The sequence below is a fragment of the Bactrocera latifrons genome, unplaced genomic scaffold (assembly GCF_001853355.1).
Source record: "Bactrocera latifrons isolate USDA-ARS-PBARC rearing strain unplaced genomic scaffold, ASM185335v1 scaffold_29, whole genome shotgun sequence".
Lineage (NCBI taxonomy): Eukaryota > Metazoa > Arthropoda > Insecta > Diptera > Tephritidae > Bactrocera > Bactrocera latifrons.
The window spans coordinates 440,555-467,257 of NW_017536518.1; the positions used below are offsets into that span (position 1 = coordinate 440,555).

A 26,703-nucleotide genomic window follows, 5' to 3' on the forward strand; every position below is an offset into this window, starting at 1 on the left:
ATTTATATACATTTTAATTAGCGAAACGACAAATTTTTCAACATAATTATGCTTTTGCCTTAAAAATTTTGCAACGAAAATTAATTTTCATGCATATTATTAACTGAAATAAACAATTTCCGTCTTACATTTATATAATTTATGTGCTAAATTACAAATTGACAGCAAAAGTACAGTATTTTTTATTTCCTAGCTTAATTTTACATTTAACTTAAGCGCATTTCGTGCGATTTTTGCTGTCACACTTAAACTAACCGCAATTAATCGTATTTAATGCCGCGCATTAAGTGAAAACGCATTATTGTGGCCAAAATTTAATTAGTACACATGTATGTGTATATAAGTATTCCCAACTTACACATACACGAATGCTTACATATGTATGTAAGTATTATACTAAAAGAACTTAATTGAATACGCGCACACGCGCATACAAAAACATGTGTGTTCTTACACAAATGTTTGCTGTTTATATATATGCTTATATATAACTGTTTGCAGCAAGGAAATTTCAAAACAAACAATTCTCTATACGCGCAATTTTCTTGTAATTAGAGTTGAATTCACTTTTAACCTTTTATTTATGCTACAAGTAAACTACAAGTGCAAACAATTGCTTTGCTCTATTACACACACACGTATATATAATATGTATGCATGTATATATGTTTGTATACATTACTGTTATAATAGTTTAGTAGTTGTTATTGTTGTTGTTGCTTTCGTAAATATTTAAATACAATACAAAAGTTGAGTTATTTAATAGTTTGTACGACTTAATTGAAACTAATTGCCCATACATGTTACGTATACGCCAACGGGGCCATGTATGCAAATCTAACATCGAAGTAAATGCGTATATTTGCTACGCATGTACATATGTGTGCTTACACACTCTAAAATAAACATTACCATACAAATGTCTGCATGTGTTGAGCTATGACAGGGTTTGTGTTACCGTTATTGCAAATGTTTGTACATTTTGATTTTGTGTGTGTGAGTTTTGTGTTTGCGGCATAGTTGTGCGGTTGCCTACGCACTTTTAGTGGTCTCATAAATGTTTGATTCATTGCCCCCAAATGTCGGAATGTGACTAAAATAGCAGTTGCTAATTTCTGTTTAGACAATTTTTGATTATAAAATTTTTGTAGTACAACAACAACAACAGATTGAGCGTGCACTGGCTTATGATGGCACTCTACAGGGTAATTTAAATTTATGAGGCTTCTATTATATAATGATCTACACAAGGGCATTTTATTGAAGATATATTTTACCAATTGTATATATTTCGGTTCTTATAGTTGGCAAGGCGGTCTTTTTAAATAAAATTTCATATTTGAGGCTATCTTAAGAGGAGGAGGAGAATTTGTAGATTTGAGAAAATTTATAAAAAAAACTTATGCGAAAGCTTCTTAGGCATATTTTAACGAAAGCTTATGTGAAAGCTTCTTAGGAATATTTTAGCAAAGGCTTATGTGAAAGCCTCTTAGGCATGTTTACCGAAAGCATAAATAAAAGCTTCTTATCCACTTTTTATCAAAAGCTTGTATGAAAACTTTTTATTTTATCAAAAGCTTATGTGAAAGCTCTTTGGTCTTACTTTATCGAAAGCTTATGCGACAGTTTCTTGAGTATTTTTGGGTATCTTTTATTGAAATATTATGTGAAAGTTTCTTCGGTTTCTAAAATAATTTTCTTTTACCTTTTTATGTGCGCGATAATATTTTCACAGCAGTGTGCAAATAATTGCATTAAAATTTTACACTCTCAGTGAGTTATTGGAAAGCAATCAGATTACAATATGTCAAAGTAATTACATTATGAAAGTAATCGCAGTGCATGCTGACGATTTGGACAGGCGAATCAATTAATTTAATAATATTCTGACATTTATTTGCACACAAACCACAAACGCTTTGGGGCGTTTGCTTTCACATTTATATTTTTGTAAAATTGACACCGATAATTAATGCTTTTGTTGAAATTTGGTTTCTAAGCTATTGCTGTCCTTTTTGATTATGAAAAAAGTGAGTGTTTGTAAATATGTAAAGTAACTTTAAATTGAGTTTTTCGTACTGTGACTACTCGGTTTACCACCGTAGGGTGTAGAAAATATTGTGAATTATGCTCGCCTCGATTGGATTGTTGGTCGATCTCGCCAGAATCGAAAGCTAATATTGTAAGAAATGATCTAAGAATTTATCAAAGTTTCTATTAACAAACGCGTGAAAGGAAAATAAGGATAAGTTTGGAATAAATAACAAATTGAGAGTTCTTTTCCCTTTTGGGACCAAAAGAATTTTTTACCACAGTTGAGTTACCGGATTGAATACATAGCTTGTATAAAATTTTTATTATTGACAAAATGGCTGCTTTTCAGGAAAAGTCGTTTTTGTGAAAAATTTTATTGACTGATGTCCAGAGAATACTGAAATTATTATGGCGGAAACACTTCTCCTACCTGCTGAACAGCAGTGACAACATAATACCATAATATGGTGAATCCGATTCTCCAATCGATAACGATGACGATGGAGTGGACGTTCCATTGCCTGTCCATAATGAAGTTGGAATAGCAATTACCCGTCTGAAGAGCAACAAAGCGGCGGGGTCCGATGGATTGGCGGCCGAGCTATTCAAATGCGGCGCCGAAGAACTGATAAGGATCATGCATCAGTCTCTTTGTAGAGTATGGTCGAACGAAAGCATGCTCAATGATTGGAATTTAAGTGTGAATCGATTTAAAATTCACAAGTGAATGGATCTCCTTAAGAATTTAAGTTTTTCTGGGTTCGCAGTAGCCTAACTCAGTGTCTTATTATTCAAACTTTTATAAAATAATTAATTTGTTTAGCTTTATGAAATGTTCTTTTGTTTTACACAAGGTCTGTTGTTGTTGATCTTGACAGTTTTGAAATTTGTTAAATTTGGTTTGGTTTGCGTCGTATATTAACTCATCATTATCTGCTTATTCGAGTAAAATTTTCTAAGCAATATATTTAAGAGTAAAAGTAGATAGAAATAGTTAATAATTTATGATGTGTTTGTGGTTGCTTTTGTTTTTGTATTTTGTTGTAGGGTGACAGGTACATGTGCACTGAAAATATTTGGAGTTGATGGGATGCAGTAATTGATGTCCAGTAGGAGTATCATATACTAGATGCTTGTGGATGAGCTGTTTATAATATGTTCATAACATTTAGTACGCATTTAATTAACTAACTATTTTAAAAATACACTACTTACAATTAGTGAGAATATAGATAAATAGAGCTTAAGTGTGATAAGAAAGTAAAGTTCAAATTTTTTACAAAACTAATTTCTAAAATTGTGATTTCACTTTAAATGAGCGACGATTGACATTTACCTTTGTGATTGTGAGTACGTGAGAAGTGTGCATGAGCGGGGCACAGGGTTGCATTTGCAGTAGCTTTGTTTCTCTCTCTCTCCCTCTGTCATACTCCTAATACGAAATTCTCATTTACCTTTTGACATTTACCGCTCATTCACACACCTCTCATTCGCTGCTCATGCCAGCTTCCGCATCATGTCGCTTGGCGTCTCGTCCACAACAATCGCATCCAAGTCCTCCAAAGTGGTGAATTGACTGACCGCGCTATGACGCGCCTCCAGCGTTGCATGCTTGCCGTGTATGTGCTGCCGCGGCGCGTGCATACCCGGTGTAAGCGGTGTGAGCGGCGTGAGTGGCGTCGTCGGCCAATTGCCCACTGTTTCGATAAGTGCCGGCGCCGAGACGGTGGTCGACGGCATGCGTCCCGTATTGGCCGAAACCGTAGACGTCATTGCAGTTGTCGTTGTCGCCGACGCCGTCGGGCCGCACTGTGTATTCGCATGGAAGCGCGCCGTTGTGAGGAACGATAATTGCCTAGGCGCTGGTGGCGGCGGCAAGAGCGGCGTGAGCGCAAAACTGCAGTGTTTCGTATTACTCGGACTGATGTTTGTCGTATTGGCCAGTGGTGTGGTGGCCGCGCTTAACGAGTGTCTGCCGGCTGGTGTTGTTGGCGCGCCCAACATCAGAGTTGTCGGCACCGATGAGATGGTTAGCATTGAGCCGGACAGCGAGGAGGGCACATTCAAGGAGTCTGCCACCACAGGTGGCGAAAACGTCACAATCGCCTTGGTTATGTGTACATTTCTGCCATTACCATTCGTGCCGTTGGCTTTGCCACCGTTTAGGTCCACGTGGTCGGCGCCGTAGTCATTAGCACCACTGTGGCACGAACCGGGTAAACTGTTGAAGTCCTCACGCAGCGTTGAGCTGCGTCGTCGCTGGCGATGGTGATGCCGGTGGAAGCTTTGACAGCGCGTGCAGCTGCGTTGCAAGTGTTGTTGCTGTTGCTGCTGTTGCAATTGATGGTGCGCATGCGGATGCGGGTGTAGGTGATGATGATGTATGGCATTGCGGCCGCAGCTGCTGCTCCCGCTACAGGAGCTGCAGCTGCTGAGCTGTCGTCACATGATCGAGCGGTTACCGTCGAATTGTTGCACTGAGGTGTAGCTGAATGGTGTTGAGGCGGCTACCATGGCGGCAGCAACTTTGCACTGCATCGGCGGGTGCGGGGAGAGGAGAAGAATAGTTAAATTTAGCATTCATTTTATGTATTATAAGATTTGAGTAGATCAATTTTCTTTGGGGCGGGGCGAACAACATAAAATACATGGTAATGCAAATGTGTGCGTGTGTGTGTGCATTTGGTGGTGTCTATGCTTTTACTAGTGGCTTAATGCTCCTACGTTTGGTTGTGAATGTATCGAACTAATTTTGGTGCTTTGTTTGGCTGTGTGCGTACAGTTTTACACTTAGTATAGCGAATACTTGTGGGTGTGTGTGCTTACAATATGAATCATGTACTAGTATGCAGGGCTTTTGGTGTTCACATGTGTTGTGTTAGTAAGTATAGTTGTGCTTACAGTGCCGATTGGGTATACATATGTGTGTGTAATATAGTAAATATATTCCTGAAGTGGTGTTATTAGTTACCTTTAGCAACAAGAACAAGTCGCAAATTTTATAATAAAAATTTTGTCGTTATCGGATTAAATAAAAAAAAAAACTTTTTTCACGAAATCCAACGAATGAACTCGTTATTATTGTATTATCGATATATTTGATCATATCACATGTCCAGCAATTTGAACGCTGGATATTGTCTTCAAATGAAAATTTGTCTTAAAATTTTTCTGACTACCACAGAAGTTGGTGGCATGAACACTTTGTCAAATATCTCTATATATCGTCATTTAAAATGCAAAATAGCGTAACATCATTTTAAACATGATCTAGTTGAAACCATTAATATAGATACAAAAATTGAGTTTTGGTTATAATATGGTTATATATTGGTTATATATCGGTTATCATTCACTCATATTAAAGCAAAGTTTGAGTTTTCGTTATAAATTGATAAAATATTGGTTATCATAATCACTTATATAAAAACCAAACAAACACTCTAACTGTAATATTCGATTTTCCAAAGCTTCTTTTGAGACACATTTTTAATAGCAAAATCTTTTTCTATAGACAGGAAGAGGCAGTATTGATGTTTGTGATCTAGCGTTGTTCTGATTGAACAGTAGTGCTTTATACGTATTAGGGTGCCCATTAATTACCCAGTTGATTGTTTTTGTAAACTCCAGCTGAAGTTTTAGTTTTAGCTCAAAAGCAAGGATCCAAATTTCAAACGCGCTTCATTTTAAATTTATTTTAGTTTCATCTGGTAGACCAATAAGCTACGCATTGACGATTTTAGCGCTTTGCGATACCAGATAGAGTTTAATTGCTATAATAGTAGTCCTCATTTAGGATGCCTGCGCTTAACGCGGATTTTAACTCTGCGGCCCCACCATCGCTACCTCTAGCTCACAGCATAGTCTTATGAATGCCAGACAAGTGCCCAAGAAATGATTGTTTTCCTAGTGCACTGCAGTAGACATTTGCTATAGTTTTTTCGATCTGTCAGCCCCTTCCTGTGGGCGTCTAGTATTCCTATCATATTTATGCTTTTTCCCAATAAGATTTTGAAGAGAAAAGGCGATTTTTTTTTAGGAAAAAAATTGACAATTTGTTTTTGTAAAAAAAGTTAAATAACTCACCTCGTAAATTATGTGCAAACATTGTAAAAAATTGAAACCTTTTCTACCCTTACAATACATCTTGTATCACTTTACTTTTTAGCATTTAAGCCATTTAACCCTTCAAAAACGGGTTTTTCTGAATTGAGTTAATTAACATGGCAAATTGACTACTTTAAAGTCCTGCCTGAAATAAATCTAATTCGTACACGCCTAAAAATTTCTGATCGATATCTTAAAAACTAAGCCACTTTGTATACTTGTATTATATATATTTTATAGGGTCTCTGAGGTTTCTCTATGGGTGTTACAAATATCTTAACTTAATGTACCCTGTACTGGGCATAATAAGTATACGAGTACTATACATGAATTTAAAAAAATTATCGTACGGAAAGTATGCAAGTACGAGCACATGTAATGCAGATAAATTTTCTTTTCCTTTCTGTTATAGCATATAAAAAACGCTTGTAAAATGGGACGAAAAAAAACTTCCATTTTGATGATTTTGTTCATGATATGGCTTTTGTGGTATGAAATATGGAAATATGCCAGACACCGTTATAAGCATGTCTACATATGCGCATGTTAATGTTAGACACATAGATAATAAATCAAATTAAAATGTCGGCCTTAAAACTTGCCTTGTGCGACGCTAGTCAGTGCAGTGTTTGAAGATCCATGTCGCCAAAGGACAAGAGGTCACTTGTGGTACAGACACGTCGCTGTAATATGCGCTGAAATCATTTCGTGGCTATTAAATATACTTTTTGTGCTTTTTTTCTTACAATAACAAAACAAAATCCAATTCAACAAACATAGCCGGAGCGCATAAACACATGCCAGTTAGCGGTATGAGTTAAGCGATTTTCGAAAAAGCGTATAAAGGGCTTTGTACACTTCTCTTTTAAGCATATACTATATATTATATGTATATATAAGTTTTTGCAATTTCTTATAATGATTTGCCAGCCAGCAATTTGGGTTTCACCAGTCAATGTGATCCCTTCGAATTTAACTGGCAGCAATAAATCACTCAACGGGCGTTGAAAATCAGTATAAAGAAAAACATAAATGGACAATAAATATAAAAAATTAGAGAAATGTTAGCTATATTGTAAAATTTAAAATAAAATAAATAAACAAAAATACTTTAGCTACAAAAGCGCACAATTGCTTTTCGATAAATCCATTTCAGTTTTTTATGGAAAAATAAATGACCTTGTTCAATTGTCAACAGCTGAGTGGTCAAGTTGCTCACTTGATTACACATATATACACAGAGGAGCATACATGCAATATTTCATTGCCAACGAAAGTAAATATATACGATAGATCTTCACCACGACTGCCAGTTCAATGGAATAACTTAAAATGAATCTCAACAGCGGATACATGCATACCATTGGAAATTGCTTCCTCTTTATATTTTCAAGCTATATATACAATTTTTTGATAATATTGCTGAAAATATATTTATTGCAAGAAATTACTATATTTGTTAGTAGAAATAGTTTAAAAATATGACACAAAAATTCCACTTGAATTATATGATCAGGCAATTAAAAAGTTTCTAATCCGATTTAAAGGTTAGGGTAGGTTAATCTGGTAGGCCAATGCCAAGCATAGACCAGTTTTGGTCCTTTGTGATACCAGATGAAGTTCAGTTTCTACGCCCGGCTGCGCTTGACGCAAATTTTAACAGACTCTGCGGCCTTACTATCGCTACTTCCTCGGGTGTATCATACCCAGTGGACCCACAGATGCTTACAACGTAGTTGCTGGGGAGATGCCCCATTATTTCCCTGGTGCCTGGTTCTAGACATTTCCTGTAGTCTTCTCAATCTGCTCACTCCATTTTGCGGGTGTGTGCCGCCACCCGACAATGACCATTCAATATTCCGATCACGTTCCTACAGTTTCATCAATCGAGTGCTATTAGGAGTTTTGTGTACTTCCAATCTGCCGTTTTGCAATTCGTGCTATCGGGTTTTTATTTCTTTTTTTCGGGTGTTAGCCGTACGCCATTCTTGGCAATCTCGTCCATTATTTCATTGCCCTCAATGTCTTTGTAGCCTGACACTCAGTAGAAGTGAAGCTGCCTGTCTTTGGCAAAACTTTCCACTGCCATCCTGCTTCGCAAGACAGCTCTGGCCGATATGCGACACGTGCTTTGACTCTGAATTTGGCTTCAGGTACATTAGAGGCCATATTTAGAGCTAGTGGACAATTCTGGAGGGTTGTCCTCAAGTCGACAAAACTATATTAAGGACATTCGTTTAGAATTTTTGCTGTGGTGAAGCAAAGGTATATTATTAATATGATTGTGTTCGAAATAACTCTTCAGAGTGGAAACGCATCCAATTTTGAGTTTATTAAGCTATTAAAAAAAAAAAAAAAAAAAAAAAAAAAAAATTACCAAGTTTCGATTTCGATACAGTTCTCAAAAATCAGCTACTGGCTAATAACTATCACTTTGCTATAAAAAAGAGGTGGGAAAAGATAACATATTCTCTAGTTAAATTTTCCTATTGGGTGCCAACTTAGAGACAATCGTTTCAATCACTTGACAAGCTTGTATGTGGAAACAATTTGACATGGTATTAACACAGTATTGAATGATAAAGTAATTGTAATATGAAACAACATTTTTTTATTTACAAATGGTTAACTATTGTCGACAAAAAGTATATACATTTAGGCCATATATATATGTATGGCCTTACTATACTTTTCGATACGTTTTTGTAGGCATGTGCAACGCATGTAGTAGTAATGCAGTTATGAGGTAAGTGAGCTTGGCATGTTGAGTTGAAAAGGATAAAATAAAATTTATATTTTTTCCTTTGAAGGTTTTTACAGCTGGGCTGAATTTTATGATGGTTTGTTCAATGGCGGTAAAAATCACATAAAAAAATATTAAGTAATATATTTACATTTTTTTTATCTGTAATGGCGTCGTAAAGTGTGACATTTTTGATGTTATTCATACTCAGAACACTTAGATATACGAGCGGTATTTGTGTTGCTTAAAGTTACTTGAAATACGCAACTTGGCAAAAAATAGAATTTAACCGTGAAAATTTTCGAGCCTAGTTCAGTATTTACCGATGATATGGTGAATCCAATCGTAGTTGTTGATCACTTCAATACGAATTTCTTTAAGGTTAATATTGCCTGATCGTCATGTGATCTATCGTAAGACAGATCCAACTATATGCATTATTATAGACTCGTGTCGATTTATCGGGAAAAATATGATAACTGTGGTTCGTCTGCTAAAATAGTAAGAGATGATGAAACGTGAATTTACTCATATGACCCCGAAAGTAAGGATCATAGGTGTTTCAAAATGAGCCGAAGTTGTTCGTACACAAACAGCATCCAAGCAAATGGTTGTATGTTTTTTAGCAAAACTGAACCACTAGAGCAGCACAGAACAACATATACTGAGTGATACACAACCACCTGTCGCCAGCAGGAAAACTGTACCCCAAAATATAAAAGGCAAACTACTAACCATAACTTTACTATAAGTGCAGTTTATGCATACTAATAACTTTCTGCTGAAATTGTAATTATGCATCGGCGCTAAAGTATAGCTTTGGCATTAATTAAATGCATTTGAATTCATTTTGAGGTCAATAGGTATTAGATATCCTTGCCTCTACTAATAAGGTTTTCAATGAATGCAAATGAAAAAGTTATCAACTTTATTTATTGCTCACTCTCTGTCTCGAAACAGGTATAATCACAAAATATCTGCGCGTACCATTTGTTCTTAATAAATCGAATTTGGGTGTCAAACTTTTTCCACGCAGTGTAATGCAAAATATTTGCGCTACAAAAAAGTTCTGCGCCTAAAGATGGATCACAAAAACGACTCAGTAATGAAATCTAACACCGATATCCACCGAATGCAACTGCTGCGCAGAATGGCCTAGAGTAGTTCGTAACAAATCGAGGCTGTAGTAAGTGGAGCTTGCCAAAGTTTTGCATAATCCACTAAAAGTTTTGTGCGGACAGGCAGCGACAAATAATTGTATTGTAGTGCTCTAACGAACACTACACACGAGGGTGGGCACACAGCAGTAACTGTACAGCTAAGTCAACCGTAATTGCAGTGCGAGTGTCATTAGGCTTTGCCCGACTGTTGCAGCCCAGCGGTTGGTGGCAACCGTCGACGCATTTTGTCTTTGCTAATGCACTCCATTAAAAAAAAAAAAAAAAAAAAAAAACTGGCAGTACAACAATAATAAGAAAGTAAAGTGCGAGTGCAGGTTTGGTAAATCCTTTGTGGCAAAGTTGCCGGCCAAAACTTTCACTGCATTTAAATGTGGAACTAACGATCTACTGAGATTTAAGCTGTTTTGCAGAGTACTAAATGTAAGGACACAATGCTGCCAGAGTAGACTATATACTCATATGTAGTCATGAATAGACTATATATTCTTAAGTGCCAACATATGTAAGAGATATATACTTATATCTATGCCACATATTGTTGTCGCAGCTGTTACGGAGCTCGGTAAATTGCTGAAAGTTGAACAACTTTTGGTAAGAACTCAGGAGTGTTTGCGCTTAAGTGAATAATCTATTTTCAAATAAAATTTTACAGAACTACTGAGGATTAATTTTGTGAAATAATCGTTTCTCTTAGTGAGCATAAATCTAGATAAAATATCTACATAGTACAAATGTTGATTCTAAAAATAAATAGTTCTAACAGAGATTTCGAGTGTTTTTTGAGATTTTATATGTTGCTTTATTAAAGTCATGCTCTAAGACATCGTGTTGGAGAAGAAGTTGTTTTACAGAAACTTAGAGCTTCCGCGGGTTGGATTTGCTGTTTAGTAAAATATTGAAAAAGTTGTAAAATTTCTTGGCTTAATTTCTCAGCGACCTGATCTCGTCGTCTTATTTACCACCGGATTAGGTATTATTTCATGGGAGAGAAAAATACATTTCAGTCTCTTCTATTGTACGGACTGACTGACTCCTAATCTTTCGTAAGTTTTTTGTATTGTCATAATTAGAGCTGATAGCTTTCCATTTATTAGAGAACTGAAACATATGCGTTGTTAGATTTTCCATCGTTATAATATCGCCAAGAGTAGAGTTTAGCTTTTCTCTTATGTTAAAAACACGGGGGAACTGAAAAAATACGTGTCAGAGTCTTCGACGCACTATGTAAACGTTGGACAGTACGGACTAACATCATGAGCAAACAGGAACAGATACTTTCTAAAGCATCTGTGACCACTCAGTATTTGAATTTGGAGGGAATTCAGGTCCCCATGTTGTTTATCTATCCACGAATGAGTGTCTAAAATAAGTCTGTGGCTCCATTGCCACCGCTGCTGCCACATTGTAAGGCTCTTGGTGCGCTTTGTTCTTTTCCGTCTTGTAGATTGCTCTGATAGTTGGTATAGTCGCCCGAATTCGTCCCTCTGAATGTCAATAGTACTAGCCATTCAGCAGAATCGCTCGATATCGTCCGGAAAGTACTTATTACTTGGATTACACTGCTTTTATTGGTCTTGCAGACGATTTTATGTCCAGCCCCTGCGTCTATATTGGTGCTGCATACGATATTATAGTATTAAATTCTTTTGTTGTCCATCATTCTCGACAGAGCGTCAAGTGTTCTTCAAATATTAACTTCGAGTCCAATATTAATCCCAAATACATCACCTGCACCTGTGAAATGATTTCGCACTTATGAGCAAGACTTTTGTTTTATGCTAAGCTAGTTCCATATTCATTATTGTAAACCATTTCCGCAGATCATTTAAGCAATCATTATATTCGAGCCGGAGATCATCTAGATTTTTAGCACCATCATACATAAAGTTCCATAGACTAAGATAAGTCCTTAGAGCACCACCACTTTTTTGTCGACTTTTTGGATTGCTAACTTCATGCGGTTTCTTAATATGCATTTGTAAACTTTTCCAATCGTGTCGAGCATACACAAAATTCGATGAAATGAGTGCTCTCCAGGTGTCTTTAAGTTTCGGGAGTTGAACCAAACGCTGCTTCTTCCAAGGGTCGAAAAATACGTTTTCTATTATACAGTTTTAAAAAAAATATTGGTTTTATAGTCGTGGCTTCCTTTAGGACTCTGTTGAGTATGCCACCTATTCCAGGCGTTTTGCTGTTTTAAATTTTTTTAGGTATGGTCACAATTTAACTTTCAGTGAAACAAAGATAGTTCGGCATCTGCGTTTCGTCACTTAGCGTAAGAGATAGGGTATAGGAATCGGAAATAATAATCCGACTACTCTTCTCATAAAGTATGCGCTATTAGGCTGCTGGGACAACTTGATGGTGCGTTTCATTATATGTATGAAAATTATATAAAAAATTCTAAAATGTTTTAATTGAGACTTTTATATTATTTTCTAACCTCAATTTTTCCACTAATCTCCCTTTTCTTATTTTAAGCCAATTTTAATCTTCGAAAATTATTTAAAAGGAAACTCGAGTAAAAACATGTCAGCTTGGCTTATAAAGATGTGAGCGCCCGAGTGGTGAATAAAACCACCGTAAACAAACTACAAAGGATTAAAATTTAAGCAAGAGATTTACAAGTGTTCTCTGTCATGACCGAATATGCACCCGAAGTATATTTACACATACATATGTACATATAAATTTTATATGTGAAAACTAGTACACTAGTACAGAGTGCAGATTAATGGGCTGTGTGTACAAGTTTGGTGCGGTCGGATAAAGTTAGAAATATGGTCACATGACATACATAGCATAACATATACTTCATATGAATATACAAGTATTATATACCGTATGTACATACATTTATACATAGAAAGGCAGTTGTGTGCAGCGTAGTGGAAGTAGAAGAAATAATATTTTGGTGCGCATTTGCCTTGAGGCGTTGACAAACAAGTTTGTTTTTTTATCGAATTAATTAAACTTCCTCGACTTCATGGTCAACAACAAACACAACGACCACTCGTTTGCATACATAAGTGCTCGTGTGCAAGTTCGGGCACCAGTGGCCACATTTTTGAATGTAAACATTATCTTTTGTTTGGTTATGTTCGAAAGTGATAAAGTGACATAGAACATGAAATTCGAAAGTTTCGCCACAAGCACAAATGCAAATACAAATGTGCAAATGAGTTAACAAGCAACAACAACAATGTGCAGTTATGGGATTTTACAAACACATACAGAATTTTGCACAATTTGGCAGTGAATGACTAAATGGCTTGTTAACATTTGACTGCATGCATGCATGTTGTTGTTATTGTTGCTAAATGCTAGGCGAAATATTAATTCTTGCGCAATGACATTTCGATGAACTTTTGTGATTGCGGTCAAACTGGGGATTTATGCTTTTTTGTTTTATGCAAATCCAGCGGAAGCTACGGTTTGTCTTCGATCTGATTGTTGCTTAAAATTTTGTGCTGCTTTATTTTTGTTGTAGATTTCTACGTGTCATTTGACCGCATAAACACTTGTGGCGATTCTAAGCATTATTGTTCTTTCTAAACTGTTGTAGCATTTTTTTGGGAGAATCGAACATAAATTATTGGGGTACTCATCACCCGTCGTAAAGCATCGCAAAATCGTAAAATTATAAGTTTTTACACTTGTTTAAAAAAACTTTTGTTGGATTTCATACAAAAATGAGTTTACACATTTACAATTCTCAATGCTATGTTTTCGAATCGTTATAACTTATAACTTTATGAGACTTGTGAAAACCCTATATGTGTTATTCAGCACTGGAGGAGAAAATTTTTGATTTCTTGACGAGTTCAAGCTAATAATAAGATAGAGGAAGCGAGCTACTTGGAACTAATTTTAGACAGGATGTTCTCATCGATACCAAACTTGGACGCTAGGCTAAAAAAAAGCAGCCACAGCCACTTAGGTCTTTAATAGGATGAGAAGAAATAAATATCTACTGTTATTAAACAAACAGTCGTCGCACTCGCGACTTGGCTCTTCGAAGTCTTAGATAATTTCGTTTATCTTAGAGCCAGTATTAACACCAACAAGAATGTCAGCCTCGAAATCGAGTGAATCAAGAGACAGCGGCTATGTCATTTCGAAGTCGTGTCGTACGAACCAGGCGAAGCACGTCGAGAAAGTAAAAGAAGTAGAGGAATAGGAGGGCGGAGCTCAAATTGGGACGGATAACTCGCGTTTTTCATTAGTTCCTCACAGCAGTTGTAAGGCCGATTATGACATAAGATATATTGTTATGGTGGTCAGTAATGGAAAAGATATACGCGGTAAGGCGTATGAGAAGCATACAAAGAGCAGCTGGTACAGTGGAGCTCTTAGAACAGTGCTAACCGTTATTTTACCTTTACTGTTCACAGACTTCTGCACGCAACTGGCAACGAAATCAGTTCTTCGACTGCGGGAATCCTCCGTATTATCAGATATTTAGTAAGCGATGGAGAGAAACACATTTATAAGTATCTATACAGGTGAGTTGAAACTAGAAACATGACCATTACAGTGCTTTTTCAGCAGAGATCACAGCAACTAAAGAGTGCCTTCTTGTTCAGTTAGCCAAGTGGCATTGAAACTATTAAATCCTCTTAGGATTTCATCAAAGATGGTGAAAGAATGCCGTGATTCTTTGATGTATCCAATGTCCTATTTCATGATAAACCCGCAATCGATTTCAGACATAATGATTTTTATGGTAAATGTGAAGCAGATGAACTAGTCAGAACAGTAGACTGGAACAGTATACAATCCCTGCTGTCAAGCGGTTGAAGAGAAAGAGACTATAGAATATAAATTTGTTGGGTTCCTTGACAATGTCATGAAGATTGTATAATTACAACTTTTTATATTGCTGAACTTTATCAGGAACACAGGGTGGTTCGGAGAGTACATGATGTAATGAGCTGATTTTAGTCACAGTGGTTTTACAATGGGCCGTCTTAATGCCTTGTCATATAATCTCTACCTACCTTAAGCTAATAGGACATTAAATGCACATTTTCAATAGAGCGTGTTTTTTCTTACCAATTTTTTGGATTATAATTATTAGATTATCTACGACTTCTATTCATCACTGTTGACAGTGACGTGGGAGCCATGTCGCGCGTTCGAGGACTGGATTTTTGATGACAGGAGATATTTCGTCATGCCCTTGGTCACTGCCAGAGACATTTGCTTTGTTTCCTTGTACAGTCTGGAGAAAGCAGAACTAATTAATTTTTTTGGCGTACGCCAGCAGCTGTACACTATTATAGAGGATGGTGCCTTCACTATTGAGTTCTGCATCTCGAATTGCTACCTCCAGCAGTAGATTGAAGAAGTCGAATGATAGGAATTTGCCTCGTTTGGCAACGAACGGCTCGGAGGGTTCATTCCCGACCTGGGGTAGGATTGCGGGGTTACCTAATTCAGACTTTGCGATATAAACGCAGCTCCTTTTCGTGCTGTTAACAGTCGATTCTCTTTTCCCGGATCTTTTCCTATATTTGGCGCATGGTGGATATTTGGTCAGTTGTTGATCTTTTCGTAGAATTTTCGAGCATGAGTCCTGTCAGCCAGTTTGCCAAGCTTTTGGTACGATGGAGCCATGTAAGCCATGATCAGGTTATGTATTAAAATAGTTGAAAGTTACAAATGTTAATACTATTTCAAATATTAATACAACGTATGTTTAATTTCCATATTTTTGATACGAACCTAGTAGAACAAGCTTATAACTGGAAAACGCTTTCGCTTTCTACACAGTATGCCTAATATCTTATTTGGCACAACAATTTGTATTAACCCTCTGTAGGAATTGTTTGCTATGCTCCTCACTAATTTTAAGCTCAAAAAATCTTATTTTCTATTAATTAAAACAAATATAGTGAATAACAAGAAAAGCTTAAAGTGGAACAACAGAAATACAATAAAACCAACGCAATAATAATGGAGATATGTACAAATAGTTATATAATATATGGCAATATATTTACAACAATTAACATTGACATAACTAAAATATATAATAATAGATAAATAATTAAAAAAAGTAACGGTTTCAACGTGATTGTCACAAAGTGCTAAAATTCTGAATTAAAATTTCATAATATGCTACACTCATAACGGTAAAATTTTTAACTGATTACGCATGTATGCTTAGAAAAAACCAACATATTTACAACAAATGGTCGGCAGATGCCGATTGAGGCAATTTGCGTGATTTTGGTACAATTGTGGGACGGTGAATTGGTGGACGATTACTTATGATACCAGATGTGAAGCAAACACATACATATATATTTATATATGTGTGCATTAGCGAAGTTTGCATAACGGCACTTCCGGGAAATCGTACATACCTTGTAGTAACAATTTGTTTGTTGTAATTGCAACATTTTACTGTTATGAGCAAAATTTTGGATGCCGAGTTGTATTTTATTTTTCAAAATTTAACAATGTTTTTGTTTTTGTTTACGCGAGCGACAGTCGCAAGGCACCAATCGCTTATGCAATTCAACTAGTTGGCATTTGTAGTGGTGCTTGCTTGGTTTGCCGCCATTTTGCACCACTAACTTATTTTCACATTACGCCACGCCGCTCTGTTTTTGCTTCTCTTTCAGTTTCTGATTCTGTTTCTGTTTCTGTTTTATGTTTTTTTCATTTTGTCCTATTTGTTTGAGCTTGTATTTGTATTTGAGCATTCGCATGCCTCTAATGACGGCCCCTTGGCGTTTGTCGCACCAGAACCCATTCAACTAACACTAGATATATGTCTGTTCGCAGGAGTTGTGTCGCACATGTTGAATGCCATGCAGTGAGCATGTCGAATAGCAACGGCGCGTCGCAAATCTCTGCAAAAATAATAGATAATTGACGAAATTTCGCTTTGTCACTGCACTACAAATTTCCATAGAGGTGTGTGTGTGTATGTATAACTTTTGTGTGTGTGTGTGTTGTTGTAATTTGCTTGCAATATTGTTTTGTGGTTTGAGGATTTCTGGTTGTCTTGTTTTTGGGTTTTGCAAAATTTTTATGTTGTTGCTGTTGTTGACATGCAGTCGGCACTTGCGTGTATGTGTGTCTGTGCAGTGGGATGTCGGGCATAGTTGGCGTGCTTATCGTGGGTTAAGTACTTAAAGTGGCAAGCGGATTTAAGTGTTGGTAAATATTTTCATGTATTTTTGTTGTACATTTTTGTTGCCGTTTAACAAGGTTTCTGTTCAGTTGTTCTTTTAGTTTGGCTGCTGCTTGTCGGAGTTTGGTGTTTGGCTGTTTCTACGAGTATATTTAACAAAGTTTTAAATAGTTTTTGTTGCTGTAGCATGCTTAGTACGCGTTGTTGTTGCACTGAGCTGATTTAATAGATTGCACTAAAAGTTCTGGTTTATGCTGGGTTAGGTTATTATTAGCTTCTCACAAAAAATTATAGCAACTAAGTGGAGATTGGCATGGCAAACCCGCTGATATCATAAGAGAGTAATTAACATGAATTGTAAATGTACTTGGACCAAAAGTTATTTGCAAAACTCGAAAAAATAATAGTAACACGTATACTGTAGCAAAATATTAATAATAGTTCAACACCTATTGTGTATGGCAACTGGCGTGTGGTCTTTAGGCAACCACTAATATTTTATCAGTCACCGCAACCTGCTACTGATCACAGGTAACTGAGTATTCAGTCATCATTTTTGTTGTATTATGTGGTACTATGTCCCCTATTATAGTTTACGGATACGTCATATTCAGGCAACTGATAAAGAGCAGAAGCTGTTAAATCCAGGCTCAGTTTCAGTAGTTCATACATACTATATAGTATTTAGAAAAGTATAACCAAGATGGCGGAAATCGACAACTAAATTCCTCTAAGTATTAATGATTTTCAGAAAAATTGTTCAGCTAAATCCAGATATTATCTCAAAAGCCAAAGTGTTTGAGGTTGTTTTCATAAAAGAACACAATATCCGAATAGCTGCTATATTGCATTTGGAGTGAAAGTCAGAGACAGTTATAAATCTTAAGGAATGTGAGCTTAATAGAAAATGGCTGGTTGTACATTTGTTCTCTTTATAGATCAAGCAATATATTTCGGGATCGTGAGAGTTATCCTTCACAACTAGGCTGTAAACAGATTGAAGAGTACTAAATTTAAAATGTGGTTCATGTTTCGACTTTAAACGCGTTTCTCGAGAACTACACATGTTTTTGAAATACAATTCTTAAAGACTTGGACGAAGACTTTTTTCGATTACAACTATTTGAAAAAAGTGTCGCGAAATTTTCACCGAAATTTACATTTTTTTGTAAAAACGTGTGCCAAAAACCCAATTTTAATTTTTTTTCCTTCGCTCCAAGTTCAGGTTGTAATTAAAACACGTATTTTTTCACTTTAGATGATCCTGTAAGGAGTTATCCTGCCAACGCGGATGCATCTTTTTTCCAAGGAGTCTTTATTAATAATGTATGTTTGTAACAATAAAAATTCAATAAAATATTTAATTTTTTACATGAGAAAAAATTGTCACAAGTACGCTATTTTTTACGCTAGGAAACCTTAATAATCATTTAAAATTTGGTAAAGTCTACTGAGCGTGAATCTCAAACATTGTTGAGTCGTTGACAAAAGTTTCAATATTACACCTCCAGTCCTTAAAGTAGTGTAATTCGGCAAGTGTGTTCGATGGTAAGAAAAAAAAACTACTGTCTTTAAATTGAATACTATAATCACTGTAAAACTAAAACATAAACTGTCGATCTCGGTCGAGAAATAGTGCTCATTCTCACCTGTAATTCGACTTAGTGGGAATATTTCCAATGTGTGAATTATATTATGTATCTACATTGTACTCACATATTCTATTACTCTTGAGATTTAATAATAAGGTTGTCTTAGAAATACACTGCGTTCTAAAAATAACGTTTTTTCCTTTGCGGGATCAGTGTGCATAATACTGTTTTCATAGCTTTGAAAATTAATATATGTTCAATTCAAAACACTGACGCATACAATCGAACCCAAGTAGTCGAAGTGGACCACTTTTTTCGATTCACGTGATACCGTAAGATAAAGAAATGAGCGTTCAAAGCGAACAAAGCATTTGTTATTCTTTTTGAGAAAAAACCACTGTTCAGTTTAAGAGTGGCCAAACACTTTTTGTTTAAAGAGGGTTAGATACAATACTGAAATTCAATACGGAGAAGACAGACTACTGGCATCAAATGTGGCAGTACTTTTTTCAATGTTTATTCATTTATTTTAGGTTTGGAGGTGCTTTATAGAAAACTTGAAGATGGCTACAATGATAAAATTGATATAAAAAGTGTTTTCTGAAGTCAGCAGAAATGCTTTACTGCAAAATTAATTATGATAGCAAGAAAATAGTAATTCGAAATATACTAGCAGACTCTGTACGCAATGGAAACAATAAAAACCGTATTTACATTAGATTTGCCATCATAATCACCAGACGCTAGACAAATAAAAAGTAGTTGGGCTTTCATGAAAGCGAAAATAAAAATAATACATGTAATGGCAACAAAAAATTTTACTCGAGCTACTCCAGCATACTTATTGGTCGTTTTCGGTGAAATATGCGGACAATTTAGTTAAAAGTTGCCATTAAGGATGTCATGCTATAACGGAAAAAACCTTTTGTTATAAAACTTCTATATCATGTTGTCATTGTTTAAGTCCGAATTTTTTATAAGAAAATTTTCTTGTCTCTGAATATACTTTTTTTGTATACTGAGCTAGACAAGCATTGCCTGTGTCTCTTCTAACAGCTAAATTTTTATAATAACTAAAAAAATGCTTGAAATATGAATTTTCCAAGTTTAGGAGGACGCTATCGATTTCATAGATTTCTCAAATTACACAAGTAATTACAGCATGAGCAAAAATAATTATAGGTAAAATGGATAGGGACTTACATCCCAAAAAATATTTGAAAAAACTTCATACATTTTTAGCGTCAATTGCCTATGCAACAGATTCCGCCACACAAATTTTTTAATTGCGTAATTAAGAATGAATTTCGGTACTCTGGTGTATACTGCTTGTGTTGCTGAAATTGAGAACGCAGATATTCTTTTTACTGCTTTTATGTATTTAGATTTTCATAATACTTTTCTGGTGGCACGCCATTATGTACAGTTATGCCCGCAACCCGGTCGGAGGTAAATATTAAGTTGTTTTTCTTTTATTTTTTGTTTTTGCAAATAACTTGGTAATGAATTATAAGCTCCTTGGCAGTTGGTGCAATTAAAAAGTTTCAATTTACTTCTACATATTTCGGTGACCCGCAGTCGAAATGCCGCGGTGAGCACCAAATTGCAGTAAAAGCATAACAACAAACAAACACAACAACCAAAAATGAAAAAATAAAGATAAAATAAATCGAAACTTTAAATCGTTACTCAGGCAGTGGTGTAGGAGGGCAGGAATCGCAAGTGCACGGATGAGGCGTCGACGGCAGGGCTGCGCTAAGCATTTATTTTTATTTATTTATTCAATTCAATTCATTGTTGTTGTTTATTATTATTGTTGCTGTGCGAAATCGCTCTATTTCCTTGCTGTGTTTGATTTGATAGCGACACAGCGCGTTGGCATTGGTCGGTGTGTGGCGAAAGTGATTGAGCAACGCCGGTATTTTGCTGATTACTTACTCATTTATTTGCTATGCATGTATGTGTATATAAATATGTGAGTGAGTGAGTTTTTGTGCTGTAATGCAATTTCAGTGGGATTGTCGTGGATTTTGTGGATTCGATAATTCATTTTGATTGTGTTGTAAATCATTTTCGCTTGGTTGAGTAGGTGGTTTCATTAAAGCAAATTTATTTCTTGTTTCCTAATTCGCTCTATATATATGTACATACAGATATTTGTGAGTATTATATTCGTTTGTCTGTTTTGTTTTCATATCTTTATTTCGGTTTACAAAAATAACTGTTAAATCTTATAAAACATAAATAGCAAATAAACGAATTATAGCGGCTTAGAAGCAAATAACTGCAAAATTTATACCCAAAAATTAATTGAGAAAATAATAAAGCAAAAACACAAGAAAGGCAGTAGACCTCAAAAGCGAGCGCGGTGGCGCGCCAAATTTCGGCACACCACCTTCTTACCTGTGATTTGGAACGCATTGTCGGTTGGTATTTGCGGCGTACTCCACGCGGGCAGCAAACGCACAGCAGACGTACAAATGCTCTGAAAGAAAGGAAGAAAAAAAAAATCAGTATTATTTCTAAGTAATGTGGCTGAATTGGGCGCGTTAGAGTTCCACAGAAATCCACAGACTAACAGATTTGCGAAAAGATTTGGAAGTTGGAAAAAATGTCTATGCTGGTTGCTTAGCTCTTTCGTTGCTCAAGATGTGTAAAATTTAAATATAACCATGTTAATTTCTTCAAATTAAATGGGTTGGGGTTGTGCCTAAAAACACCATTACAGTAGCCTTAAAATGTACCCGAAAGCTTAGGTGCTGATATCTAGGCTGTCTCAAAAGCATCTACCACTAATCTGTATTTTTTGTAGTTGGTCAAAGCTACACAAAAAAGGTTGTAACGCATCATTTTATTAAAATCGAGGTTGCGCGAGACTGCGATTATGTTAAAAAGACAATTTATTTTAACTCGTTGGTCTCCTTGCAAGCTCCATAATAAAATTTAAAAATCTCGCAAAAGTCTTAAGCGGCTTTTGAGAACCCAGCGATACGTCACATTTGTTGGAAAAAGTGGTTTGTCTAGCGAGAACCTTTCGGGTCAATTTACGGCTTAATTTAGTTTTATTTAGTTTTGGTGTTTATGAAACAGATCTTATTGAGCTGTTCAATCAAAGTCAACGGAACCGTGATATTCTGCAGAAAGTTATAATTTTCATCTGGTTTATTTGATAAGCCAAAGTGTAAATAGCCAATTTGCATATACTGCGTTTTCCAATAGCAATGATATAATTTCTAGTATCATTTCAGCGATTTTTAATGTCATATCGTTCAGACAAGTGTTACTGAAGACCTCGATTTGTCGATTCCAAGACGTTCTCAAGAATTGGGACTGTCTAAAACAACAACCCGACGAGTTTTTAAAAAGATTTGGGCTTGCATCCTTATATAACTGTTCTCACTCAAGAACTGAAGAAACTGGACTACGTTAACGTGGTTTTGTCTTGGAACAACTTGAAAACCATAACTTTTTTTTTTTAAGAAAATGATCTTCTCCAATGTGCCTTAATTTCATCTGAGTGCACCGCTAAAATTAGCACAAACCGTTATATTCATTTAAATTCAGAGTTTAGTGTGATTTTTGGTCTGGTGGAATAATCGGTTCGTACTTCTTATGTGGTTATTTGAAGTCATTGATCCTTAGCAACAAACCAGACACTCTTAAAGCTTTAGAAGTTAATATTAAATGAGCTATTCACGACATTCGATTTGAACTATCCACCATACAGGACAACCCTTTTTCAATGTTTAAGGGAGACTTCATACCTATTTCCGTTACTTCATCTAGTCTATTGAACTGCAAAGCTCATACTTAACTAAGACGAATTCTAGAGAAAACTCTGAGTAAATGGCTTGAGTGTTTCGCTTTGGCACCCTTGCACACAAATTCTAAGTCCTTTCGGTAATTTCATTATGCATGTTTTCTGAGCTGGTTCTATAGCCAGACGAACGTTACTTTTGGCAATCTCATCATCTACTTTGTTTACCGGAATATCCTTGTGGCGTGAAACACATGTATATCTACAGCCACTTTTCAACAGCACTTAATGCACCATCAGCACTTAATTGATAAGCCAATCAATAAAGTTTTTTAATGTCGATATTGGTCTTCTTCATTACCGAGACATTGACAAGAAATCCACAATCTGCGAAACAGCCGCCCACTCAAACACTCGACTACGGTGCCGCATTATCATTTTCTCCTTTCTCAAACAAATCGCTGTTAAAAAAAACTCATGTTTGTCTGTGTGCACGAAAAATCAACCAACACTTTAACTGCCAAAATGTGGCTTCAGAGTTAAGAACTTTTCCCAAAGGCATATTAAGGCTATTGTTTAAGAAAATTGCTTTGTAAGTGTTCGATAATTTTGTTGGCTTAATATTCCCAAGCAAACAGATATATTACGGTTGTGTGTGTTTGTATATATTATGCATGTAAATATTAGATTGGATTGTGTTACAAGCGAAGAATGCGGTAAATCTGTGTAATCATTTTATCATCATCATTTGCTGCAGCAATGACACGACGTTAAAATGTGGCAATTACCGAAGCTAAGGCGGAACATGAGTGTGTACAAATATATGTGCAAATTATTTGGTGTAGGCGTGATTGCGTGACTCTTTGGATACTTTTTAAGATAAGGAATGATACAATTTTGGCATATACCATACCAGACTTAATATGGAAACATTAAAAATTTGTCAAGCCGTTAAATGTTAAAGCTTGTTTGACCATTCAAAATAATGATACTAAGATTTACTTTAAGATTACAGTTAAGATCCCTCACATTAAGTTCCAATTTGTAGCAAAGATTGAAATTAAATATATAGTTTCTGCTCGATATAGTTTCGTCGATTCTGTTAAAAAGACAACTTATTTTAACTCCTTGGCTTCCTAGCAAACTCAATAATAAAATTTAAAAACCTCGCAAAAGTCTGGCTCTAAAGTTAGCGTTAAGTATAAGGCTAAGATAATGGTTAAAATTTAAGTTAAGATTGATCTTGAGGTTAATATTAAAGTAACTTCACTCACCTTCTGAAGTCTCTACTCCAACAAGCGTATATCACCGGATTCATGCATGAATTTATCCAGCCCAACCATGTGACCACCGCTGACACTATCTCTTCATGTTCGATGCACTCCACACATAAGCCGGATAGCAAATTAACAACGAAGAACGGCAGCCAGCACACGATGAATACACCCATCACTATACCCAACGTCTTGGCTGCTTTCTTCTCTTTGGCGAACTTCGCCAACTTACGCGACAAGGAGAAGTTTTTACCCATATGCCGGTGACGTGCCAGACCATTATTGTGTAGCGCCGATAGTGGTTCATCGTCCGGCTCCTCGGGCGTTGAAGTCGTCGTGCCCGAAGCGCTGTGATTGTGAAGCGTTGAATGTTGATGTGAATGATGGCGATGATGTTGCATACCATCGCCGCTCGGTGCGCCACCCAACGAGCCATGAATTGTCGGATGATGTGACGCGCTGGTCGAAGGTTCACGTGTCGTGCCACCACGATGTATGCGTAAGGTTAATTGCAGTTCACCAGATGACATCAGTACTTGTTTGGTGCCGATTTTCAGCGAACGTGTCTGTATGACCGCAGCACGATAGATGCGACAATAGGTGAAGACCATAACTAGTAGTGGCAGGTAAAATGAGATCGTCGATGAGAAGACCAAATAGCCGAGATGCTCCGTAAACGTGCACTTGTAAGCGGGCATCTCGCCGTCGCGCGCCGCACGCCACCACACAATCGCTGGAAAACTAATGGTACTCGAACAGACCCACACCGCGCAGATCAGAAAGGCGGCGCGCCTTCCCGTCATGCGCATGGGATAGGAGAAAGGGTCCGTTATGGCCCAATAACGATCCAATGATATCACACATAAATTTAAAATGGAAGCGGTGCTGAAGAGTACATCCAATGAGCGCCAGATATCACAAAAGTCGGTGCCGAAAAACCACGTATTCTCGAGCACTTCGTACAGGGCCGACAAGGGCATCACAACCAGGCCCACCAGACAATCGGCTACCGCCAAACTTGTGATGAAGTAATTCGTAGCCGTGTGCAGGTAGCGTTCGCGTACCACAGCCAATATCACCAGTGCATTGCCGAACACGGTGGCGAACGAGAAGAGAAACAGAAATGAGAGCAACGATATACGCTCATTAGGTAGTAGACAGAGAAATTCACCCAATGCCGGATCACGTGAACCATTACTAACAGTCTGTACGTACGTCGTTAGCGTCAAATTCGCCGTGGCCACACTATTGCTGATCGCGCTCGTTACACTCTCTGTGCTGGTAGTCGTCAACAATGGTTGCTGTTGCTGCTGCTGCTCGGTGCTCTCGAGAAATCCATTAAAATAGTCGAAGATATCGTCAGAAATATTGAAACTCGTGTAGAACGAAGGCGGTGGCTCGCCTTGCACTTCAGTCGTGTGATTGTCCGCGCGGGCATTCGTTTCCTGATATGAGTACGAGGAGGATGACGCGGGTGCTTGGGCTGCAGCGGCGAGTTGTTGTATGGAAGGTTCTAACTCTGGTGCGACCAGTGAAAACTCAGGCAACTCCTCCGGAGCAAACTCCCAGTAGTAGAGTGAGTTGTTGACGTTGACGGCTGGTTCAGCCGGCGCGTCGACTCTGCTGCCGCTATTCCGTGCATATGGTAGGTAGCTATTGTTAATGCTTTCATTGTTGTTGTTGTTGTTGGCGGTAGTGATCGTGGTGGTGTTCGTACTACCGATGCTGCTGCCGACATCTTGCGTGGGCGCATATCTTGTTATCGCCATTGACGCATGCGCAATTTGCTCGCGGTCGAATGTATTGAAGCCTAAGTGTGTGTGTGTTTGCAGGTTGGTTGTGAATGATTGCGAGGCTATTTGTATTTTATGGTACTTAGCATCCAGCCATATCACAGTTGTTTGTGGAGCTTTGCATTTTTTCAAGAATTCTTAGTTGGTTTAAGCGGGTCTCAGTAGCTTTGCGATTTATGATCCTGAGAAGAGAAGAAAAGAAGAGGTGAAATTAGATAAAGGTAATTGCAAGGATGCCGTCTAACTGAATTTTAATTTTCTTAATGTCTTAATTTAATTTATTTGTGCGATATCTTGAACTGCAATCCTCTAGGTCGTTTCCTGCTTTTCGCTTCCTAAGGGACTCATTCAGCTTACCAGCTGCCAGGTAATTAATTAGACTGTTGAAAAGGTGGAAAATACTTGACAAGCAACGCTCGCGCTGCATCCTGCCTTCGCTTGTGCAATATTTAAATGCTTACATTAGGGTGGTGCTTAAATTTTGTGAACAAATTAGTTTAGTTAGTCTGTTGGAGAGCTTTCGAGGCGTGTTTCACAGGTTTAAAATTGTAAAAGGAAAAGTTTGGAAATAAACTTGACAAACAACGGCCACTCTGCTTCCTCTCCCTTGCCTGCAATATTTATATAATCATAAGGTTGGTTCTTAAATTTAGTGAACAACTTACTGCTTTCATTTAATTTGTAAGAAGTTTTCAAATTATATTATTATTTAGTTGGAGAGGGTGTTTCACAAGTTCAGAATGGTTTTAGAAGTTGAGTTTTTGATTATTCAATTATTAGGGTGAGTTTTAAATTTAGTAAATAAGTTACTGTCTTTTGTTTAATATGTTAGGTACATTCAAATTATATTATTTTTCAGTTGGCGAGGGTGTTCCACAAGTTCAGTATGGATCTAAAAATTTGGTTTCTAAAGTTTAGAATCATTATCAACATTTGTGTAATACTAAAATTAGTAATTAGAACCACCCTATCAAAGCTATAAATAAAAAATGCACGCGAAAAATAATTAAATCAAACAAACACTTTATTTTGTGACTTTTGTTCGGTCATTTAGCCATTGTACGCATCATCAAAT

At 36.7% G+C, this 26,703-nt stretch overlaps 1 protein-coding gene across 1 annotated transcript; it reads right to left on the reverse strand.

The window, feature by feature from the left end:
• Positions 1 to 3,531: 3,531 nt before the first annotated feature.
• LOC108970174 (dopamine receptor 2) lies at positions 3,532 to 25,604 on the reverse strand. The gene is given in 3 exon segments (XM_018935381.1): positions 3,532 to 4,566; positions 21,208 to 21,289; positions 23,836 to 25,604. Coding segments are annotated over 3 exon segments (2,886 nt in total).
• Between the last annotated feature and the right edge of the window lie 1,099 nt (positions 25,605 to 26,703).